The 22,452-nt window shown below is 38.8% G+C and overlaps 2 protein-coding genes across 5 annotated transcripts in view; one reads left to right on the forward strand and one right to left on the reverse strand.

Moving 5' to 3' along the window:
* LRBA (LPS responsive beige-like anchor protein) overlaps positions 1-4,243 on the forward strand; it is a 366,577-nt gene extending 362,334 nt beyond the window's left edge. For 3 of the 4 annotated variants that reach the window (XM_041479849.1, XM_041479878.1, XM_041479859.1), the window contains exon 57: positions 1,910-3,460. In XM_041479849.1, the coding sequence (XP_041335783.1) occupies positions 1,910-2,000 (91 nt within the window). In that variant the 3' untranslated portion in view covers positions 2,001-3,460. Of the gene's footprint in view, positions 1-1,909; positions 3,461-4,026 lie in introns of those variants that run through there. The other variant, XM_041479868.1, reaches the window with a different exon arrangement.
* Positions 4,244-8,833: 4,590 nt separating this feature from the next.
* DCLK2 (doublecortin like kinase 2) overlaps positions 8,834-22,452 on the reverse strand; it is an 81,614-nt gene continuing 67,995 nt past the window's right edge. The window contains exons 11-18 of the mRNA XM_041479892.1: positions 21,450-21,596; positions 19,105-19,238; positions 17,407-17,484; positions 16,152-16,248; positions 14,606-14,686; positions 13,732-13,848; positions 12,845-12,928; positions 8,834-10,199 (exon numbers count right to left, since the gene is read on the reverse strand). Coding sequence (XP_041335826.1) covers positions 12,911-12,928; positions 13,732-13,848; positions 14,606-14,686; positions 16,152-16,248; positions 17,407-17,484; positions 19,105-19,238; positions 21,450-21,596 — 672 coding nt within the window. The 3' untranslated portion in view covers positions 8,834-10,199; positions 12,845-12,910. The remainder of the gene's footprint in view (positions 10,200-12,844; positions 12,929-13,731; positions 13,849-14,605; positions 14,687-16,151; positions 16,249-17,406; positions 17,485-19,104; positions 19,239-21,449; positions 21,597-22,452) is intronic.

Raw genomic sequence — 22,452 nt, forward strand, 5'->3', positions numbered from 1 at the left:
ATTGGGGAATACATATTTACAGTTAAAGTGCATTTTTGTTGTTCTGATTGTGATTTTCTGTGGGTCACAGATCCTGGTGATTATCTTGAGAATTCTGTGCTAGCAAAAGTTTTTTTTTTAACATGTTATATTTAGGGCAGATAATCTTTTTCAGGATTTCAGCTCTTTGGGGAATGAAGAGAGATCTAAGAAATCTTTCTTTGGCAGATTTTCAAGATAGGCTGAATTATTGGTTTGCACCAATGTACAGTGTGGGTCACATGGAGGGGGAAGGTTACATGTGTGCTTTCATCTCTCTCCTTTCACTTACAAGACAAATCACATTCCTAATTCCAGACTTTTGTGTTAAAAATAGAACAGTTGGAATAGGTGCACAAGAAGATTCCCTCCACACATCCATATATTTGCCAAAGCAAAGTGTCATTCTCAGTTCTAGAAAAGATATTTTATCCACATACAGCATAACCCTTTTAGAACAATCCTCCTGCTGAAGGTTACCAGTTAAAATTTTTACTGCAGTTTCACATTGCACTTTCCAATGCAGCTGTACTTGACAATACTTCAGTGCTTTTATCACAAAAATATTGTTTGTTTATAAGATGGATGTTTCCCATTTCATCTGTACACCTTTAGCTTTCAGGCTAGGATTTTATTTGCTGTAGTGTATTTACTAAATGGTGTTTCTGTGTACTTTTCAAACAGATTTGTCTCCTAAATCCCTTATGGATGCCCACATATGCGGTAAAGCATGTTGCTGAGGCTCTTAGCCTTCCACTTACTGAAATCCATACTGAATGTTTTTAGAATTTTTATGTGTTTCTAAAACTTACACAAAATGAACTTGAAAAAATCCAAACCAGTAAAACCCGTGAACTTCAATGAAACACTGAGCAGCTTCTTGATAAGTGTAATTAGAGAATATTGGCATTTTGGATGAAGAGGTTTTCCATTTAAAAAAAAGCCCTTGCTGTTAAATGTATTTCAAAAACTGTTGAATTTTAGACCTTGGAAATTTGGCATTTAGAGAATCTTTAATTAATGACGTGTTAGTGAACTGAAATTTAATATGGACACAGAGAAATTTATCCATGGCCTCAAGTTAAGAACCTATGCACTATGGATTGGAAGACGAAGAAGAGATTTACTCAGAGTATTTTACTGAGTAATTACTGATTAATTACAGGTAATTACTCAGTTATTTAAAGACATTTTAATGTAACAGAAAAACAGTCAAAATTGTACTGTTGACATGAAATAGGTGATCCTATCAAAATGCAATGTTTTGATGATCTCATACTTAATCTTCTTTTTGAAGAAAAGATTTGCAGTCTTTTACTCTGAATTTTTTAATTCTAAGGCTTTATTCCCCCAAATGCCAGGATTTTATACATCCTTATAGTTCTGATTTTTGTAATGCTTTAATGAGACTGTAGAGAAAATGATCCAGAGACTGATCGTGTACTGTGTCAGGGTCATGGCTTTTCAAACACATCTAAATGAACTCCACTAGCAGGCCAAGGGTAAGGAATTCAGAAAGAAAGAGTGTCTCAGTGGGAAAGCCCAGGGATTGCTTTCAGGAGCTTCCAAAACAATCAAAGCCTTCAGTTTTAGTATTTCCAACTGAAGCCTTGTGCCCACACCCAATTCCTTCATGTAGATGTGCTTAACTGGGGGAGTAGAAACTGAAATGAAACTTCCCTTTGCTGCTACACCAGGGCTTCTTACCCCCTCCAATACACCCCCAAAATCAGCCAAGAAGTAATCCTGGGGAATCCCAAGTGGCCTTGCAGGACAGGAATGCTGGTGAGCAGTTGTGTTGCCCAGCTCTCGGGTGTAGCTTTAGGCTGACCCCACAAACTGTTGCACGGTGCTTTGTGTGTTTTCTGACCAGTCAATCTGCATCCCTCAGGTGCATAATGACTGGAATGGCGTCCGGGAGCATCGTGGTTTTTTACAATGATTTCAATCGCTGGCACCACGAGTACCAAACCAGGTACTGACCTTCCCAGAGGCCTGGACAAGCACTGACAGGAGCAGCTGTGGCCAGGAGGGAGCTGCACACAGCACTGCCTCCCTCGGGGTCGAGCTGCCACACGGCTCCTTATAAATACTTCTATTACATCTGAATGTAACTGAAATTTGCTGGAAGAAGCAACCTATTTTTTCAAGTTAATTGCTATTTTTGTAGACCTCGCTTGACTTTTTTTGGGGAAGGGCAAAGAAGCAGAAAACCAGCTGCTGGGTTCTGTAGTTAAAAAAAAAAATCTATATTTTTAGTCACAATGAGAAGTCTATTTTGATCCCTGTATGTAAACGAAACCTAAAGTAAACATGGTTAAAACTCACGTTCTAGCTATATTATGAAGAAACAAATGTTCCATCTGAAGCTTTATCTATAACCTTGAGGAAAATATGATTTTAACATAACAGAAATTAATTATGGTATTGGGGGAATTTCAATCTGTGCTATCTGTACCACACTTTGTCTCATACTTTTCCAAATGATTGTACTACATCAGCACTGAAGTTTCTGGGAATCAAGGGGTAATATTTAAATTATGGTTAATGTAATTTTAAACTTTGCAATGATTTCCATCAATGTTACTCTTCAAGCATGTTTCTAGGCTTAGACAATTAGTTCTTTTTTAGTTGTATGTTTAGTGCAGTTATGAGAGAAATTGGGAACAGAGTTTGTGTTACATCAAGTGTGAATCCTTTTTAGTTTCTACCTGGCATCTTCTTCAAAGCACACCAAAATGTGGATTGTTCCTCCAAATCAGAAAGGCCCGTTTTGAAGGCTTCAAACCAGAAGCCTGCAGAGGTAGGTGTTTCTTAGCAGGGGCAAGTTCCAAAGCACATTTCTGCTGGTTGACTGTGAAAGCAGGGAGGCAGCAGGAGTTTGCTGGTGCACAGTCCCTATACTGCAGCAGAAGCACAAGATTTGCAGGCCACTTTTTCTTTCTTTTTTGTCAGAATGTGCCCCTGCAATATTGTAGCACGTCATATTCCTTTTCTGCCTATAGCGACAATGTCTTTTGTATTTTGCTACCACCAAATCCAGTCAGATCCTGCCTAGTCATTTTAAATTACCTCTTTCTTTTAGGAAATGAAAAATAATTTATACTAAGGAACAATAAGTTATTTTGGTGTTGCACAAATCTACTTTTCTACAAGATTGCTGTGCAGAACTCTGTGAAAATATTTGTGAAAAGAACTGTTACTGTTTTCTAAGTCTGTATTGCATAAAAATCTCCTTTGTATGTTGTGATCTCTGAGTTGAAATTTACATTCCATATCTGTATTGATACATACATATCTCTAGCTGCCTACTAGAGCAGTTCCTGGTTTTTCTAAGCATTTAACTATTCTATCTTTCAGTAAAGATTTGGAATGAGAAAATTCAGTTTGAGTGAATAAATTAAATAAAATTACATTTGTAATTGACACCTTCAGTGGAGTACTGGGTTCTTGTGATTCAGGATATGTTCCTAACAGAGGAAAGGGGTGCTGTAGCTGATGTATTTAATGTACTTTTGGTGTGTATGAAGAGGTGTTTTCTGTGCTTTCTGCATTTTCATACAGAGGTGGTTGTGGTATATCAGTAGTTACATTTTCATGTTTTGTGTAGCCACAAGGATGATGGGATTAAGCAAAGGCTGTAGTGGGTTGTGTCTGTGGAAGTGCCTGGTGTACTGAGCTCTGTGTACTGAACATTTGTTATGCAAAACTTGTATCTCATATTTCCTGAAGTTCAACCACATTCACAGCCTTATATCAGCAGAGTTTGAGGGGAAATTGGAATGGTCTTGATCTTAAATTTGCGTTTGTCTCAAACCAGGGGTGGTTTTTCCTAGACTGGGTGGAGGGAAAACAAACAAGAAAAAGGTATATTTTGCTAAATGGAAATCCTGAAAGTCTTCTCTTTATGAGGAAACACTTCATTATTGATAGAAATATTAGCTTCTGATCTTGGAGCCAAAATATTTCACAGGGAGTTGATTTGGTAGGTTGCTTGTTTTTTGAAAGGGCTCTATTGGATCAGGAAATGCTTTCCCAAACTGGAAGCACAGCTGTACCTGTGTGTGCTGTCCTGAGTTGCATCTAACCCTCCTTGGGATGCAGCAGCTGCTGCGTTGTGGTGTTTTGCCTCTGGAGTGCTGCAGCCTTTCTGAGGGAAAGGACATCTTCACCTTCTCCTCCATGAGCAGGCCTGTGAAGACACCTCTGTTCTGGACTTCTCTGGTGAGTAGGACATCCCCTCCTTCCACAGGTGAACCCAAATACGTTGGACACCACCCTGGGGCCCAGGTGTGCAGTTGAGACCTCACCTTTGGCTGAAGTAGTTCCCACCTCATGTTGTTAGTGAGGAGATGGAAAACAGGTTAAATTTCCAGCTGCTCGGGCAGTTGTTACTCTCTTCAGGGCAGCACCTCTGTCACATGGATCACCTGAAAGATATCAGCAGGTGCCAGGGATTAACCTGCAACTGGGCCTCATTTGGCTGGTATTGGCAGAATATTCCTCAAGAGAGAGACAGACCTCTCTCCTCCAGTGCATTTTTGCAGAGGGAGCATTTATGAAGAACATTTTTTATGTGAAAGTCTGACCTTTCTTTTACATTGGTGAGTTCAAACAGAGTGCTGCCAGCTGTGGTTATGGGAAGTGCTCTGCAGCAGTGCTGCTTGGTTGGGTTGTGTAGTACTTGGCAAATGTATCTTGAAATCCCTTGTATTTTCTGTCAGCAAATTGCTGATAGAAATGCTGCAGGATCTGGCAAGAGAAGATGGGGTGGTCAGAGTCGGGGTTTCTCTGAAGGCAGTTTGTTTTGTGGCACTACTGCAGGCAGAGGTAAACGAATGCTCAGACTGCAGAATATTTCTGCAGCTCTTGGCTCTGTTGTGCTGTCTGTCTCTACACCTGAAGGCAAGCTGTGTATGTATCTGTTATTGTTTCTTGCCCTGACATCCTCTTGGTAGTCCTTCACTTCTCTGTAGCACTTTGTTCCTGGTAAACATCCCAAAGAGCTGATCTGATACCAAGGTAATGGGAAGTGAATTTTTTTGCAGCTTTAGTCAGGACATGAATGTTGTTAGTTGTATTGAATAAGAATGGCCTAGGTAAGGTGACTAGATTGTAGTTTTTTCACTTTGTCCTAAATTTCATATTCACAGAGATTTCAGTGTGCTTGTGGTATGGCATACTTCTTTTTTCTTTCTCCCAGAAGTAATTCAAGGAGAATAACAGATCACTATATTGTTTTTGAGACACTGGGTTTATCTTCATCAAATAGAACCAGAGATGGGCCATTCTGAGAGTGCTGCTCTAGACCAGTGAGACCTCTCTCATACAGGGTTAGGATGTTTGTGTAACACTTGAAATGTGTCACTTGCATGGATTTACCATATGATACATCATTACATGAAATCAAAAATAGTGTACTTTTATGCAGAACCAACCTAAGATCTTCAGTAATTTAATGCAGTTAATGATGCATCACAATTCAAAGCTGCTCTTCAAAAGCTCTGGACAAAAAAAAAAGTAAGAAATTATTTTAGATTTTGCTTATATGTACTGAAATTCAACTATGTTTAACCTAAAGCTCCTTGATTCAAATACAGCCATTGTCATGAGGTAAAAAAAGATTAAAACATACAAAGTTTGAAAGAATAAATTCTTACTTGTGCATGTAAATAGTGTACATTCAGTTGAGACTTATTATCGAGAAGCATATTGTTAGAAAAGAAATGTAAAAAATTTCAGAACTATTTAGATATTGTAGGAAATACAATACTTTTTTTTTTTGTAAATTCATTGAGATAATAGTGGAAAGTGCAGTCTTGAAACCAAAGAGATGTGTGCATTTAGTAAAATCTGAAATTGCGCACAACTTTGCCCCTGGATTGTGGTGTGTGCTTTGGAAATGATGTTGCATTGTGTGGGAACAGAAAAAAGGGTTCCCAAAATGTGGTACATGCTGTTTGCTTAATGGACAGCAGTTGAGAAATGGTAACTGATTATTTTATTTTTTTCTTCAAGTTATTCTAGTATTTTTCTTGCTGCTGTGTGAGCTCTGAGCTGCAGAATGTTGTAGGCACAGCTCAGTCTGGTTGTTGGTGACTTTGGTGCTATCAGTAATATCAATGTCCAGTAACAGAAATTACTTTGTACCTGGCTCTCCCATTTTGCTTTTTGCCTTGCTTATCCTGTGTGCAAGGGGTGCTTTTTTCAAGCCTCTGTAGCTGCAAAAACAAAAATCTGACTATTTGAAACAAAACATGTAGTGTAATTCAAGCAGTGTTTAAACATTCAGCATTTAAATGCTCTAGACTGCAATATTTCCTATTAATTGGCAATTATCTCACCTATTATTTTGGGGAGGAGGGAACAGTTTTTGGTATTTTGAAACCTGCAACTCGCACAATTCACACTCTTGGCTTCCTCTTTCCAAAGGAAACAAAGGCACTTAAAATTCAAATTCTCTTTGAAATAAAAAAATAAAATCAAGAAGAGAAGCAACAGCTTCCTAGTGGATAGGAAGCTACCACTCCCTGCCCTGGAATTTTTTTTTTTTTTTTTGTAATGCTAATTTAGTTTAAAAAGAAAACAAAATTGCTGCTAGAGTGAATTCCCTGACAGAAAAGCTCAACTTAATACCTACTTCTGTGCTTTAGACATTGCAGCTGGCTGCAAGTAGGACGGTTTGATTTGCTTGTCTTTTTTGTCATCTTAAAACCATCAGTTTTACTTAGTGAGCATTTTGCATTGGTTGCTAGTTTTGTGCATTTCTGGTGCTTTCCAATTGCTGTTTGGATGTAGCTTGAAAGAAAGAATGAGTAAATGCAAAATACAGCTTCCCATTTAAAAACTGATAAAACTGAAGATGATTGATTGATAAATACATACATTTATGTAAAAGTAAAGGAATCAGTATCAGTTAATTAGCTATATCAAGCTATAATAATTAGACCAGTGACTAGTGGAAGGAAGAAAGATTTGAAAACCAGGGTTAAATGGGGATTTACTGACCTGTGTAAATATTCTTGACAATTAGCCACTAAGAATGAGTGACTTGATGAAACTAATGCCACAAAACAGCATCTTCATTAATGTATTTTGAGAATTATTTTAAATCATTTTTTTGTTCCAGAGGGGGTAATTGTATGGGTAAATATTGATGGGAATCAATCAGTGGATGTAGTGTTGGGCTGATTTATGGCAGGAGAGGATTCAGTCCTGGGACTTTAAATCTAAAACCGCAGGAATGGCTCATTGGGCTTTTGTGAACAACTACTCACTGTCAAAAGACCTATAAAGATTAGGATATTTAACAAGATTCTTTTTAATAATTATTTTTTAATGTAGGCATGGTAGCAGTAGAGCTGTCACTATGGAGTGTGTGTAACAGTTCTTTCTAAAAAATGCGTAACTTGTTGTAAATTTCTATTATAGTTTCTTTCCCTTTATAACAGGGAAAAAAATTGTGAACCAGAACTATTTTTGCCTTCTTCCAGCAGCAACTCGTGGTTCTACAAGAGAAGGACTAAATGAAAATGCAGCAGGTAAGAAACTAAATGTGATATTTAAGGACCTTCATTCAGTGTTTAGTGTTAACCAATGCATCTTTATTTTATTTTTATGTTAAAGTGTGATATTTCCTGCACCTATGCACCGACTGAACTTATGTGGAAGTATTTTAAGGCATGGAGTAGTGCTATGATTTTGCTAAGGTTACACAAAGAGTTGGGGGCTTTCCTAGCTATCCTGTTTTTATCTGATTGTTGGCCATATGATTATTTTTTTCCAGCTGTCATCACTGTTTTTAAATAGGCATTTTGGAACCTGCCTCTGCTCTGTGAATCAAAATACTTGTCTACCACTGTTTAGATGTTGATGAGTCATGAACTTAGGGATGTGAATTCAGGGTATTTCTCTTTACTTTCTTCTTCCATGAAACAAGGTGGTAGTTTAGAACTGGCAGCTGTTGACCAGGCAAGTGATGATCCCTTATGTTATAGATACATAATTATTTGTGCAACACAACTTGTTGGAAATCCTTACCAATCCGTGGCAGTTTTTTTCTTCATAGCTAAATCCATCCTCTTAGGAAAAACAGAACTTAACCCAGCATTCATTATTTGCTTGTTGCTCCCTCTCTGCTGATCTCTCTGTTCTGCTCTTTTGGAGGCTCTCTGACTTTGCTGAGGGGGCTGGTTAGCCTGCTCCACCTGAAATTCCACATCCTTTCTTTGGCTGAGTCTGAGACTTGTTGCAGAAATTGCCAACCACACAGGCAGCCAACTACATACTCTCACCAGAATCTGAATCAGAAGTTTCTCTTCTGATTAAGGTTGGAGTGATAGCTTCATCTTTTTGCACTGTACCAAAAACCAAATTATTTTATAGAAAGGCTATTTCCATACTCTTCAAGTATATTGAACTTACTCCAGGGAACCCACAACTAAGTTAATTAGCAAGGATTGGTTGTAGCCCAACCTTTTTATCATAGTTTAAGACATGCCTTGTTTTCCTAACTTTAATACCATTTTCTTGCCAAGATGTTGCACATCTTTCAGTTGCCATGGCCTTAAGTTATCACTTGGCACTTCCTGATCTTTAAATGCTCTTCAAAAGGTAAAGCAACCATGTTTAATCATGGCTTTCACAGGAAGCAATGAACTTTAAAACAATGAACTTTATGGGAATCCCTCAAATTAATTCTGTTAAATTGTTTTAGAAGGCATCTAATTGTTCAGTCTCTCCAGGGGGAATAAGACAAGTGTCACTGACAAAATAAATGAGCTCTCAAAGAAAGGAATGACTTTTTGTGTTCTGGTTTTTTTTTTAATGAAGAAAGTTTATTGCAGGTCTTTCTTTTACAATTCTAGTAGAAAGTATAGCTAAGAGAAAAAATGAACTATGACCAATTCATAAGAACGAGCAAAGGAAAAGGATTAAGCTGAATACATATTCTATTGAACTAAGCATTGTGGTAAAGAGAACCTTGTCTGTTCTGTGACTGCAGATTAAGGAGAGCTGCTTCCCAATCCTGTGATTTGGTTTCCAGTGCCTGCACCAGGTGAATAGGGGGATAGCACTGACAAACCTCTGATGGCTATTGGTGGCAGCTCCTCTATAAGCTTGTACTAGAATGAGGAGCTGCTCAGCTCATCATAGTTTGGATAACATGCAGTAGGTTTTCTCTTCCCAGGCCCAAAGTAATTTTATTTTATTTTTTTATCTAACAGGTAGTCTGACCCTGGAGAAAGGTGTGGATGGGACACTTGTGGTTAGGATAGAAAATGGCTAAAGCAAAAAGGCTTCCTTCACTCCAGTCTTCGTTACAAATAAACATCCATTGCTCATGTTTACATCCCAAGTTACTTTATTTAAATTCATATTATCTAAACACTACCCTGCCTGCAAGTTGGATAACAAACTTGATGGAAAACAACCATCCTTCCCTCTCCATCTCCAAATGTTTGTCTCATGATATTTTACAGTTAGTCCACTAAAAAATTCTTCGTGAAAATTTGCCTCTTCAAGTTTAGTAGAAACTTGGCTAAAAATAGAGGCATTGGAATAGAAGGCAAATAGAAGTTTTCTTCCCTTATCTGCCTCTCCCACTTTTCTGAAAATTCCCATCAGTAGAACAGAACAGGGTCTGCTGGTGGACATGAGGCCAGGTAACTGTTCCCACCTCACTGCTCATATAAAAATATGGTTAGCTACACCATAAGTTAGTCTATTTAGAGCCCAAGACAGTGTGAAATGGAGTTAATTACTGACACAGAGAACTTAAAAAGTCACCTAACATTGCCGGAGTCTTTCCCCTACTGCTGTTCCCAAGATGTTCACCCCCTGTGAGAGAGAGGATCAGACCTGGCTGGGGCTTGCCATGAGAGGTGCACACAAACTGAAAACAGTCATGGGAAATGAAGAAAACTGGCCAGAGTGTGGAGCTTCAGGTGGATTTGTTTTCCCCAGTCCTAAGCACCAGGCTGATCCCCAGCAAGCCCAGGAGAAGGCAGCGTGGGGGACCGGAGTGGCTCAGGAGCAGCAGGGAGGAGGGGCTCGGACCCAGCCACAGGAGGATCAGCAGCTGCAGCACCAATTGCAGAAATTTTCTCCATTCCAGCTCTACCAGAGTCCTGACAGCGCTTGCTGCAGAAAATCTGACTCTCTTTATCTAGAGCTGTGTTCTACAAACAAACAAAACAAACCCAAGGCAAAACGTGAAACAACACTTAAATACAGCCCTGTCTTCAGGGTTAAAACAACCTACAAGACATAAAGTACATGCAATACAGCCAGGATGAAAAAGGAGAAATAACATTAGAAATCTTTTATATAATGAATTGTATAATTTTTGTGATGCTGACTTTAGGAAATGTAAGGGAAACTTCTCTTCCAAATGTATGCTTGCCATGATGTTGAAGGTTTAAAATTTTTGTCTTGCAAGTCTGATGTGGAAAAAAAAGATGGTATGAGTGATTGTGATAGAGAAGGAACTTGTCATAGTAACTATTAGCAAAATTTATGTACCTGTGTTTTTGCAGACACAAGGAATCAGTTCATGCTTACTGAGAACTCAGTGCTACACTTCCTGTAACAACCCGCAAGGTACAGAAGGGGAGCCCCTAGGGAAGGCGACCGGTGGAAACAAACATTTTTTTTCTTTTTTCAAGAAAAGGGCCTGCTTTTCTGCTTAGTGGTGAGAGTAGGAAAACTACCTCTCATGGATGCAAAAAAGCATAATTTCTGAATTCTGTACTTAAAAATGAGCTTACAGGAGAAGGGAGCAACAGGTTGGAATGAAAACTGAAAATTCTGTAGTGAATAGGTCAATTATCTGGAGTATGTGGTACATCTGCTGAAGACAACAATTTCCATGCTCTCAAGGGTATGTGCTAATTGTAAAGGTCAGGTGCTCTGCCTTTTCCTCAAAAATTTATTCTTTTGATTGGACTTGCTTTACTAATATGAAGATTTATATGTTTTTAGTTGGGTTTGACTAATACACTACTCACTGAGGTATTTAATACTGAAATAATTTTCTGACACAAGTCAAATTTAGCATGGTTCATTTTTTTCCAGATGTGTTTATTGTATCAAAGTCATTAAGGACAGCAGATACAAGGTACTTACCCTCCTTTTTTTGTTATTGTTTTGTTGGGTTTTTTAACTCAATTTACATCACTAGCCTCCCTGCATAGAGAGGTACAAGGAGAAAATTCCATAGTCCACAACTGAGTTTCTGCTAGTGACAATCAACACTGTAAAGAGAGCATGCAAGGAAAGGAGCAGCTGAATTGGGTCTGAGCTTTTGAGATTAGTGATCTAAGATTAAAGGAGTTTTGTCATTATCAAGACACCATTGCATTGCCTTTTTTCTTGCTGGAAAAAGTTGTAAATAGGCGTTTCTGCTATTTCAGTGGCAGGTAAAGTTATTGAAAAGGGAAAGGACATGCTTTCAGTTCATGCTGACAGTGATTTTCTCCTGTTCTGTCCTCATAGCAGCAATACAGTTCCATGTAATGCAGTTTTGGGTTTTCTTTTTTAATTTTACTTTTGCTAAGCAAGATTTTTTTTTTATTTATCTAGGACTGATTATCACTTGTCTGGCTCTAAAAGAAGTGTCAGTTTTAAACAGAAACAATATTTAGTTCAGTGGTTTAGTTCTGTGCTTCTGTCTTCAAAGGGTTCTCATCTTTTTCTAGATGTTTTTAGATACAGTGAGATATAGACATGCACAAAATGACTGCCAGGAGAATAAACCAAGACATCTCTGAGGAAGTAAAAGATTGTTGTATTGGTGTTTGCTTAGCCTATTTCAGATATGCCTCACTCAAGACAGAACTATTTTTTCCTAAGTGTTTAAAAGGTATTCCTTTGCTGGTTTGGTGTGGCGGCTGTACAGCTTTTTCCACTTCAGACTGGCTTAGTTATTTCTCCTTTTTTGTCACAAATGGAGACTATGTACTTTTTGTGCAGCAGAACAAAGCATCGCCATTAGTACGTACCATTGCCTTGGACCTACTCAGAGGAAAGCAATGCAGGCATTGGGAAAGGAGGAAAAAAGGAAGAAAGCAAGGGACAGAAACTAGACTTACTTTAAGGAGAACTAACACAATTGCAACAAATTTAGATTTACAGAACATTTCTTAATTGACCAAAAAAAAAATCAGTAATGAATTAAGAGCAACATGCTTTTGGGGGCAGCAGGAGCCTCCTGTGCAAGGACACTGAACTGGGGATGTGCAGTTTTACTTATCTGCCACAGGATGGTATTATCTGCATGGGCCAGGTGGCAGTGTTGGAATGAGGTGATGCTTAAAGGGGCTCCAGTGAATGTGCAGGTGGACTGAGTGAGCAATGCACTGCAATACACGAGAGTTACAAAGTGTGCTTGTCTGAAGCTGAATGTTGGTAAGCAATGAGTGCTGGAGCAAGTGAAGAACTTCTGAACACAAAGGGAACTAAATTTCAATGCTCAAGGTAAACCAGGGCAAGAATAACAAATTGGGGGCTTAACCTTCATTAGATCACAGTGTTTTGAACAAGATTTTACTTTTCAGCATTAACTGGGAGCTGCATTCAGCAATTAATAATTATGCATTTACACCCTTCCATTCCTGTTAGAAGGCAATAAAGCAGGAAAAGGTAAAATGAGGTGAACTTTCCTGGCTGAAGGAGTGTCAGTAGCTAACAGAAAAAAATCACACCAGTAGGAAGCCAAAGCTATGCTGTGTCAGAGATCTGAGACAGGCTTAAGTGGCATGCAAGTTGGAGAGGGGCTGAGAGTTAGAATTAAAATTGCTCTTATTACATATAGTGCATTTTATACCAGTTTTCAGCTTCAGGCTTATCCATAAGTCTCAACAGTATAAAGAATGAAGCTCTGAAGTCCCTCTCAAACTGTCAAGTCAAACTGTCAAATGAAATGTAGACAAGAGCATGAACCTGAAATCCATTTCCTGCCTTATTTTTATGTTATCACTTTTCCTACATTTAAATAGTTTGCCTTTTTAACTCACATAAATGTATTTGCAAAGACAGAGATATAGGCAGAAACATTTTATTTAAATTTACTGGTTCTCAGATGATTAAAGCAATTCTTCTTGTTAACATAAGTGGTCTGGTCTTTGAAAGTAATTAATACTAATGGGAGGGTGAGGCTGGAAGTCCCTGTTACATTGCCATGGATGGTTTTAATTTCTTTGTGTTACTGAAGATACATTTTGTGTGCAGTGTCCATCTGTGCATCAGACAGGGACAGGCCCCGGTAAGATCAAGAAGAAAGGAAGTTTCTGGAAGGGAGCCTGGTTTCCTGGCACAGATAGTTGAACAACACTGTGCTCAAGATGAAGCAATACTTGGTCAGGCACAGAGGTAGACCCTAGTTAACTAGGTGGGCAGTATGATAAAAAAACTCTCAGTTTTTATAATGAAGATTTCAAATTGTTAATAAACTTCATTTTAACATACACCTTCTTAGTGTTCACATGTTTCTATTTGAAAGCTCATTTTTATCTCTTGGGCAGCACACTGTGATAGACTTGGTTTCTCTCAAGCAATGATGAGACAATCCACATCATTCATCACTAAAGACTAGAATTAAGAGACTCTTCTAGTTTTGGGTTTGCTATTCTTGCACCACACGTGCTCATAGAGCACTGTCAGGAAAATATGCAGAGTATACTATCAATGTATAAAAATGTTCATTTCTCTTACCATGATGACAGAAACCCCAGCAGATGTGTTATTTTGCTTGGGTATGGTGTTATTAAAGTGCTGCTTCAGTTTACCTGTTACTTCAGCTTGCATATTATTCTCCTGGGAAGCATCATCCTGCATAAGAAAGAACAGAATATTCAAGTTAGGAAAAAAACAAAAAATTTTTTATCATCAGGTACTTTCTGCTTTTTAATGAATAGTAAATATTCAGACAAGCAGTCCAAAAGTGAACACACTCTGCTACATGAGAGACAATTCCAGAGGAAAGGACCTGAGCAATCACTCAGTTTTATGAAAGAACGTCTGTTTCTTAAAATTACATGTGACACTTCCAGTGCCTTGATTTGTCCTAAGTTGCAGGTTGGATTCAAGCAAGTTAAAAATAACATGCTTGAAATAATCTTAAAAATGAAAAGCATATTTTTTTCTTGGATTTCTTTCAAATCACCACTTTAAATGGCCCATCATGTCCTAAGTCTGGAGGTGTTATCAAGTATTATAAATATGCTTGAGAGGAGCTGTTATCCTTTGATACACTTGGTAATAGTTCTATTCTCTTGTGTCAGGGAACTCCACAGATCATATTCAGTCCCTCTTTTAGAACATGTCTGAAAATAAGGCTTGACTGTCACCATGTAAACCTAGTACTTATTAGTAATTAATTGATTTCAAATCAATAAGCAATGCACTTTGGTGTTCCCCTTTGCTGCTGCCTGAGAAGATGAAGGACCTGGCAGGCATCAGTTTAGTGTCTGTGGTAAATTAGGTGTTATAGTTGCTAATTGTACTGCTGCTTCTGAAACTACAGGTTAATGGTTAGATGTATAGGTTTAATGTCAAATTAGAGACAGGTGAAATGTGATTTACTCACTGATACCCAGGGATGGCTTAGGATCTGTGCTGCTGTGTAGCGGGCTTCAGCATTCACATGTAGCATCAGGCTGATTAACTCCTTCACAGAAAAAGAAAAAAAGAGGAGTTTGAAGGGAGTGGGAGAGGATATTAAAACTGAAAATAATGTTGCACCAAGTGCAATCTTCTTGATACCTAGATGGAAAAAAAACAACCCCAGCAGATACCAGAAGCAGTGATACCAGTGTGACTTAAGTGGAACTTAAATTTGCCCTTTAGGATTAAGAGTCTGTTTGAGATCAAGCTTCTTCACTGTACTCATGTTTCACTGAGTCTATTGAAAAAAAATGAAAAAAGAAATGTTAAAAAAATCAGCTCTAATATTCCACTTTGTTCTCTATATATTCATGCACATGACCAGAACAAAAACAAACATGGGAGAGATGAGATCCTCTTTGGGCAGGGCACATGCACTCAGTAACATTACATTAAAAGAAAACACAAATGAGAGACAGGAATCTGCACCTGAAAGTCAAGAAACTGATGAAATTATTTGAAAATGTTCTCTTCTGTGTGGCTGCAGAAGAATAAAAAACAAACATTGAACCAAGTCCCTCCCTCAAAAAACCTTTTATAGCCTCCAAATTATCAGTCTTCATATTCTTATCAAGATTATTTAAAGATTATTTCAAGGGCACTGTCCATTGCTTCGGTTTTGGAAAATGGTTTCTTCAAGCAGATGATAACAACACACCTACCTGAAAGCTTTCCCAACCAGCCAAGTTCTTTAGTCTGTGGAAGTTTGAAGTGAGACATCACCTTGAATACCAAGATTGAGGAACTTGTTTATTCAGAATGCATGTCTGGAAATGTGTGAGATGACTGGGACTTGGGAAATGTTGGTAAATGGATAAACACCCATTGGGAAATGCAGAAAAAAAAATGCAGAAAAAAATTCAGCTTCTCATTGGCCAGATAAAAAACCACCTCCACTTGTTAGCGAGTCCTCAGATATTATTCAGAGCACTTTAGTGAGTTAACCTGAGAAGTGAGGCTTACAACTTGAATCTTTGTCCTAGAGACACAATTAATTTAACCAAAACTGCAATGATCACAGAAGAACTGCTGGCAGTGGCAATTAGCCATGGCTGCACCTCTTGAAAAGTTCTAACAAATGCCTCAAGTAAAAATAGGAAGAAATGCCTACTGCAAGCAATCCACAGAGCAATAATTTTTCTTTTTTAAAGAGTGACAAGAGGGAAAAATTCAGGGACACATTTATGTGACAGCTGAAGCACTGAACCTGCTGTAAAGTGCATCATGAAGTGAACTGGGCACCGTGTGACATTCCCTGAATGCAGCTGGCATTTTGCTACCCTTGCTGAGCCAGAGCCGTGGCAGCCTGAAACACCTGAGTTTTCATCAGGGACTGTTCAGCTGAACCAACTGAAAAGACACAGCAGCTGGGGCACTGGGCTGCTCTGCATCTTCCAGGCCTTCGCAACTGAGCACAGGCTGCACAGGGGCTTGGCACAAATGTTTCAGGTGGGAAAAAATATCAGTACCTTTGCTGAATCGGTGATGTTATCCCAGTAGGGAGAGGGAAATTCCAGCTTCCCCACAAGTATCTGATCAAAGAGGTCTTCCTGAAGGTTGTTTTCACTGTAAAACAGCAGTAAGAAAAAAAAAAATTATGAGAGAAAAAGCCAATTTGTCATGGGAATTTTAACTTAATTTGGGGATGGAACAGAAATTATGTTAATAACTACTAGAAGTGCATAATTTACAAGTTTATACAGTGATAGCTTTTCTGAGCCAATACATTGAGGTAACTTTTCCACTGGAAGAGGGGCTGCATAGTTAACACACATTTATTATTCTCACTTATGACCTGGTTCTACTAACATGATATGGACATTCTCTGTGCCCTCCCTCAAAACTCTAATCAAAGAATACAGTTTCTTGAACAATGTATCTTTCAAAACACATTTTCAGCTTTAAATGTGATATAACAACATGAAAAACCCAAATACCTGAACTAATATTTTCCTCATCAAAAATAATTGTATAATTTGCAAGATATTTTTGTTCAGTGAGGTGTTTCAGTTAAAACCTATTTTATTAAGTATTTTGCTGAAAAAATGAAAAAACCCAGGCCCTGCATTAGTAATTTATTTGTTAAGAGCACAATTCCCTATTAAAATGTGCCAATTCCTTCTCATTCTCTGGCAAAAAAAAAAAAACCCAAAAAAACAAAAAATAAAAAAAATTTAAAAAAAAAAAAAACCAAACCAAAAAAACCCCAAACCAAACCACCAACAAAAGAAGCGCCATTTAATTACTGTAGAACTCAGAAATAGTGTGGCTCTGAGTACCAAAAATGGTTTTTGCAGGCCCCACGGCTCGTTTGGCACTTCCCAAAAGGACGAACAAGGTTGAAAATTCGGGATAAGCACATTTTCCCCCTCTCCCGGTTGACCGCTGCCAGGTCCCGGCGCCAACGGCAGAGGGCAGCGCGTGTCCGTGGACGGCGGAGCTCGATCCGCGTGGGGACAAAAGGAAAAACGGCTCTGCCCTCACACCCCCCACGCAGCACTAAAACACCCGCCCCCGTAGGAAAATATATTTTAAAAATTGATCCCAAACCCTAAAATGAGGGACAAGTGAAAACCACTCAAAGAAATGAACGAATCCGTGAGGAAAACACATCAATCTGATCCACCTTTTTTCCTCTCCCAAGGACGCCTCCTTCAGGGAGAAGGGTCAGACTTGCTCTGAAAGGACTTGATTGCTTTTGCTGGTTTTGCCTTTGACACTCACCTGCGAAAAGGTGGAAATCCACATAACAGGATGTAAGTGATCACACCTGCAGCCCAAATATCCACCTTTAAGCCATACCTGAGAAAACAAGTCTGTATTACTTGTGCTGAATTAACAACAACAACAAAAAAGGAGTCATTCCAATCAAATGGTATCAAATCATGCTGACAATCAAATGATGCTGACAGGATTATATGAGAGTCTGTGCTGAGTTACTTGCTGCTGATGAGGTGATGTATTTTGTACCTCAGCATATTTTTCTTCACACCTTTACAATCTTTAGGAAACCATGATTCTATGATTTTTTTTCCTCTACCTCAAGGGTCTCCAGGATCTTCTGAATGTACTGAAATCCAAGTCAGTATCCAGGTTTTTCCCAATCCAGAGCCACTAATGGTTAAAGACAAGGATGTGCCTTCTCAGACCCCACAGTGAAGTAACTCTCTCAAAGGTTATCATGTGTTGCTAAGCAACAAGACACACCAATTCTCCAGCCTCTCCAGTGAGTAACACGGGCAAGAAGAGCTGCACTTTTCTTTTAAAGCACAGAAATTAAAACACCAGAGGTCAAAAAGAGGCCTTTGCTCCTATTCAGTAGATTCAGTTTGTCAAAACCTCAAGCACGCAGACGAGGTGCCCTCTGACACTGGAGCTGACTGCAGCTGTGAAATGTTTCTCAATGCAACAAATGCCCTGAACAAGGAGTGAAACAACACAAACAAAACCTCCATCCATCAGGAAATTCAGAGTGGTCACAGCTATGGCAAGAGTCAGCCAGAGCATGGAATGGAGGTCTCGTAGGTCTAAAAGGAGAGAGGACTTGTGAAAATCTGCCATTGGTGAAAATTTACCATTTTGCAAAATTTTTTTTCTGTATTTATGCAATGACCTGTTAAATACAGAATAATGGGGTTGTTCAATTGTTATCAAACAGGATGTATCACCCAAAAGGGTCACTTGAATCAATATAATCTCATTAGAACTTTCCTGCGAACAGGTTTAGACTAGGTGACCTGTGCAGCCTCTTCCAGTATAAATTATTCCATTTCTAATGCAAGCACTGTGTTTTGCCTGTCTGTTCTTCTCCTAGCAGCTGCCCTGGGTGGTAGTGAGGAGCTCTGGATGCTGAGGTGAGGCAGGGAGCACAAACCAATGGACTCCACTGCACCAGAGCTGGTCCTTGGAAGGTGGGAGAGGAGGCAAAGGCAAATTTTGGGAGCAGGCAGAGCAAGGATACTGGCCTCTTGGAGGAACTGGGAGTGGTGCCCTTTTGGGGTTTGGTTACAAAGTAATGGAGGGCCAGCCTGTTGGAGCATTTAGATCTTACAACCTGCCAAAAAAGAGTGGTTACCAGGCCTGTGTTGTAGGCAGTCATGCTCACCTGTCGCCCTGATTTTGTAAGACTTTACTTTTGTAAGACTTTGTTAAGCCTTCTGATGTTTACATACTTTCAACAAACTTTCTCACACACAGTTCTGTAAATAACCTATGTTTTGCATTCTTTCATGGAGGTGGAGAGAATTGATGGACCCTTGGTCTGTCCAGTGGCATTGGAGAGGTGGCACTGTCACCCTCCAATCCACTGTCACCTTTGGAAAACTATAAATGTTGGAGTCAGAAAATAAAGGTTCTTCTTTTTGTTCCCCTCGAGAGCAGCAGTGTCTGTGTCATCATTTCGTGCCTTATCACAACACTCACCCTGTCTCTGCAATGATTTCTGGAGCCACATAGGTGGGTGTCCCACAGACAGTGTACAAAGGGCCTTCGACCACCGTCGCCAGTCCAAAGTCTCCAAGCTTCAAAGACTTGGTTCCATCTGAATATTCACACACCTAGAATCAGAGAGATTAACACAGAATGAGGAGCAGAACATCTGCCTTTTTATATCCTCTAATTACTTTGGGAAATCTCATCACCATACCAAGAAGATGGGAAAAAGAGGTAATTTCCACAGCCCTGTAAGGCAAGAAGAGAAAAAATTATATTCCCATTGATTGCAGGTGAAGCAAATGTTCAATGGAGCTGTCTGCCAGCTATGTAGGTCAGACCATGACACAGCCTCGAGCAGCTAGAGGTGGAAAAGAAAACTTAGTCCTTGAATGTTGAGAAGTTTTAAATATATTCAGTAAAATATAATCCTCTACTTTCATTTGACTGGGACCTAGAGTTTAAACTGGCACTGGCAGCTACAATCAGATTTGTTTAACATCTTGTTATCTTAGCATAAATCTAGTCAGCATATTGGGCAATTTCATCAGCAAATGTCTTCCCTGTGCTCTGGGCAAATTCAGTTTAGGTTCCTGTGCAGACCCAACTGCACCTTACCAAAAGGCCCATAAACAATCTAGCACTGAGTCATTTTATTGATGAAAGAAGCTGAATTTTGATAGAAAGAAAAGTGCTATACAACAGTGATGGCAGGAATAAATCAAACCAGACCAACACAAAGGAAACATCCCCCTAATAAATTCATCTCAGTTTCACTCTTAAAGTAAAATGTTCATATTAACATGATTTCAAAGGCTTCTAGTTTCTAGAACAGAGCGCCCCATAATCTCCAGAATGGCTGAATTTATTTGCCTTCCTCAAACAACTGAGCACTGCAATACCTTTCTTCATTCCCCTGTGTAATTCATATCAGTAATGGAAACACTTGATCTCCTTTATATAACACCTTCATACCAGCTATTACTCTTAGGGTTTGCATTTTTTAAATGCATGACTAGCAAAGGGAATGTAATTCCCATCCAGACAGGCTGGATGACCCTATGCAAAAAAACTAACTATGTGCAATTACAGGTAGCAGTTGATGGGAATTATTTGCATTTACATTCAATACCAGGATGCTATCTCAACATTCTGCTGGTGTCAATCACAGTGAGCAAGATTTGCATCTGTTGAGTAATCTCTTTAGGCTTTCTAGGCAGAAAGAGCATTTGTGCCTATTTATGACTGATTCAATCTCTAATGAGAGCTTAACATTTCTTTGGACTGTCTGTGTTTGGAAATACACTAATAGTAGTATGTGAGACTTGCACCTTCATTTTCTCTCTCAAGTGCCATGTTGCTGTGACTACCTTTTCCAGGAGAAGCCTTCCCCCATGATTCTTTTTACTAAACAATCTAATTTATTTGAGGGTTTATTTAAATTGCTAAACACTGTCAGTGGAATTACTGGGGAAAGAATTGACTATTAATTAGGAATATTTTCAGCTTGTAGCCTTGTCCTTGTTATAGTTCAAAATCTAGTCTGGGATAAGCTGTGACTCCTACTCTCAGTGCGAACTCATTAAACAGGACTGACAAACACCACAAAAGACTTTTAAGAAATGTCTCAAGCAAGGGGAGATTATGGCCCTGTTTGTGTAGTGCGTGCCACTTAATATGCAATATGTAATGAACAAGTGCAACCTCTGTGGATGGATGAGAGCACACACTGATCCCATTCTGTGCACAGAATGGGAATGGTGCCCTCTGTGGACTGGAGAAAAAGTAGTTCCCAAAGCAGACTTCATGGTAATTCTTGTCAACACAGGTATTTTATGTCTCTGCTGAAAACAAAAGTAGCCAGTTGCCTAGGAAAAGAATAAACACATGCAAAGGGTTAATTCCCAGCCATAATTCTGGTAAACCATCAGGAAGATGATCCTACAATGACAGTGAAAGGAAAAAACCACTGGCTTCAGATGGTAACCATAGGATTGTTGAAGAAATGGCTCTCAGCCCACCTTTCTCCCACTTGCAAACTGATAAATAATTCATCAGCATAGCTTTAAAATTCATTGTTTTGTGAGACAATACTCCTGCTTATTCAAAAGGCAGCCAATCAAATTGTAAATAAAGATAGGTCTAAGGACAGGTTTGAGCACAGCTCTCCTGCAATACAGTGATTGCTACCTCATGGCAAAAGACTTACTTCATACATACTTATTCTAAATTAATATGCCTGCTGTTCTCTGCTGTGCTCCTTGACATTTCTACACAAGCATTTGCATTAATGAGAACAAAGTAAGAGAAAATACTGGAAAATATGTGGGACGTACCAGAAGATTTTCTGGTTTGATGTCTCTGTGCACAATGTTGAGACCATGCAGGTATTTGAGAGCACTGGCTAAATTGTAGACCATGGCACTCCCATCTCTCTCTGTGTATTTTGTAGATGAAGTGATGGCATCAAAGAGGTCTCCTCCCTATGTAATGGAAAGGAAAAAGATCATTGTTTAAAAAATAATTAAGATGGTATTTGGTTAAAAAACCCCAAACCCTAAACATGTAAAATCTTCCTTCTCAAAACACATGCTCAAATTCCTGTTTAACAGAAAAAAAAAAAAGTTTTGCAGAAAAATGTTCTTGTTACCAAGATACTAGACTGGGACTTTGGTCATCTACACTAAATTCTTAACTGTAATCCAGGCGTCTGGTGTCTGAGCTTCGGTAAATCACAGATTTTTTTTCTATTTACCTTCCTACCTTTCATCACTCATTTATATTACCTACAGGTACAGGCACACAGCATCCCTTTTCTTCATCTTATCAGTAGAATACCTTCAACATGTTGAAAAACAGCCTTGATTTTGAGTAAAACCTAAAATAAATTAGCCCAATAATAATAATAAAAAAAAATCTAAAAAAATATTCAGCAAATTCAAATTTCTGCAGATATTGCAAGAAATACCAAATAAATATAGCTGAAGAGGAAAAAAAAAAGATAAATACATTCCAACATAAATGAATCCACTGATTGAGATATATCAAAGTGCAGAACCTCCATGTGATTTCTGAATGTGCCAAGTTCTGTTTATGGATGCCCTATTCCTCTGGGAATACACAGCAATGTGTGAGTGAGTTACTGATGGGGCATTTTCAGTCATTACAACAAATTTCATGTGGGTGTCTCCATGATGGTTTCCCTGGATACATCTGAAGAGTGATTTGTCTGAGCGGTGGGTGGCATTCCAAGCACTTCAATGCACACCAAAGAGAAGCAGCAATTCAGGAAATACAGGCCAAGATGGTGGTGAATTAAAACATTAAAAAAATACTGTC

The sequence above is a fragment of the Pyrgilauda ruficollis genome, unplaced genomic scaffold (genome assembly GCF_017590135.1).
Source record: "Pyrgilauda ruficollis isolate IOZ18807 unplaced genomic scaffold, ASM1759013v1 scaffold114, whole genome shotgun sequence".
Classification (NCBI taxonomy): Eukaryota; Metazoa; Chordata; class Aves; order Passeriformes; family Passeridae; genus Pyrgilauda; species Pyrgilauda ruficollis.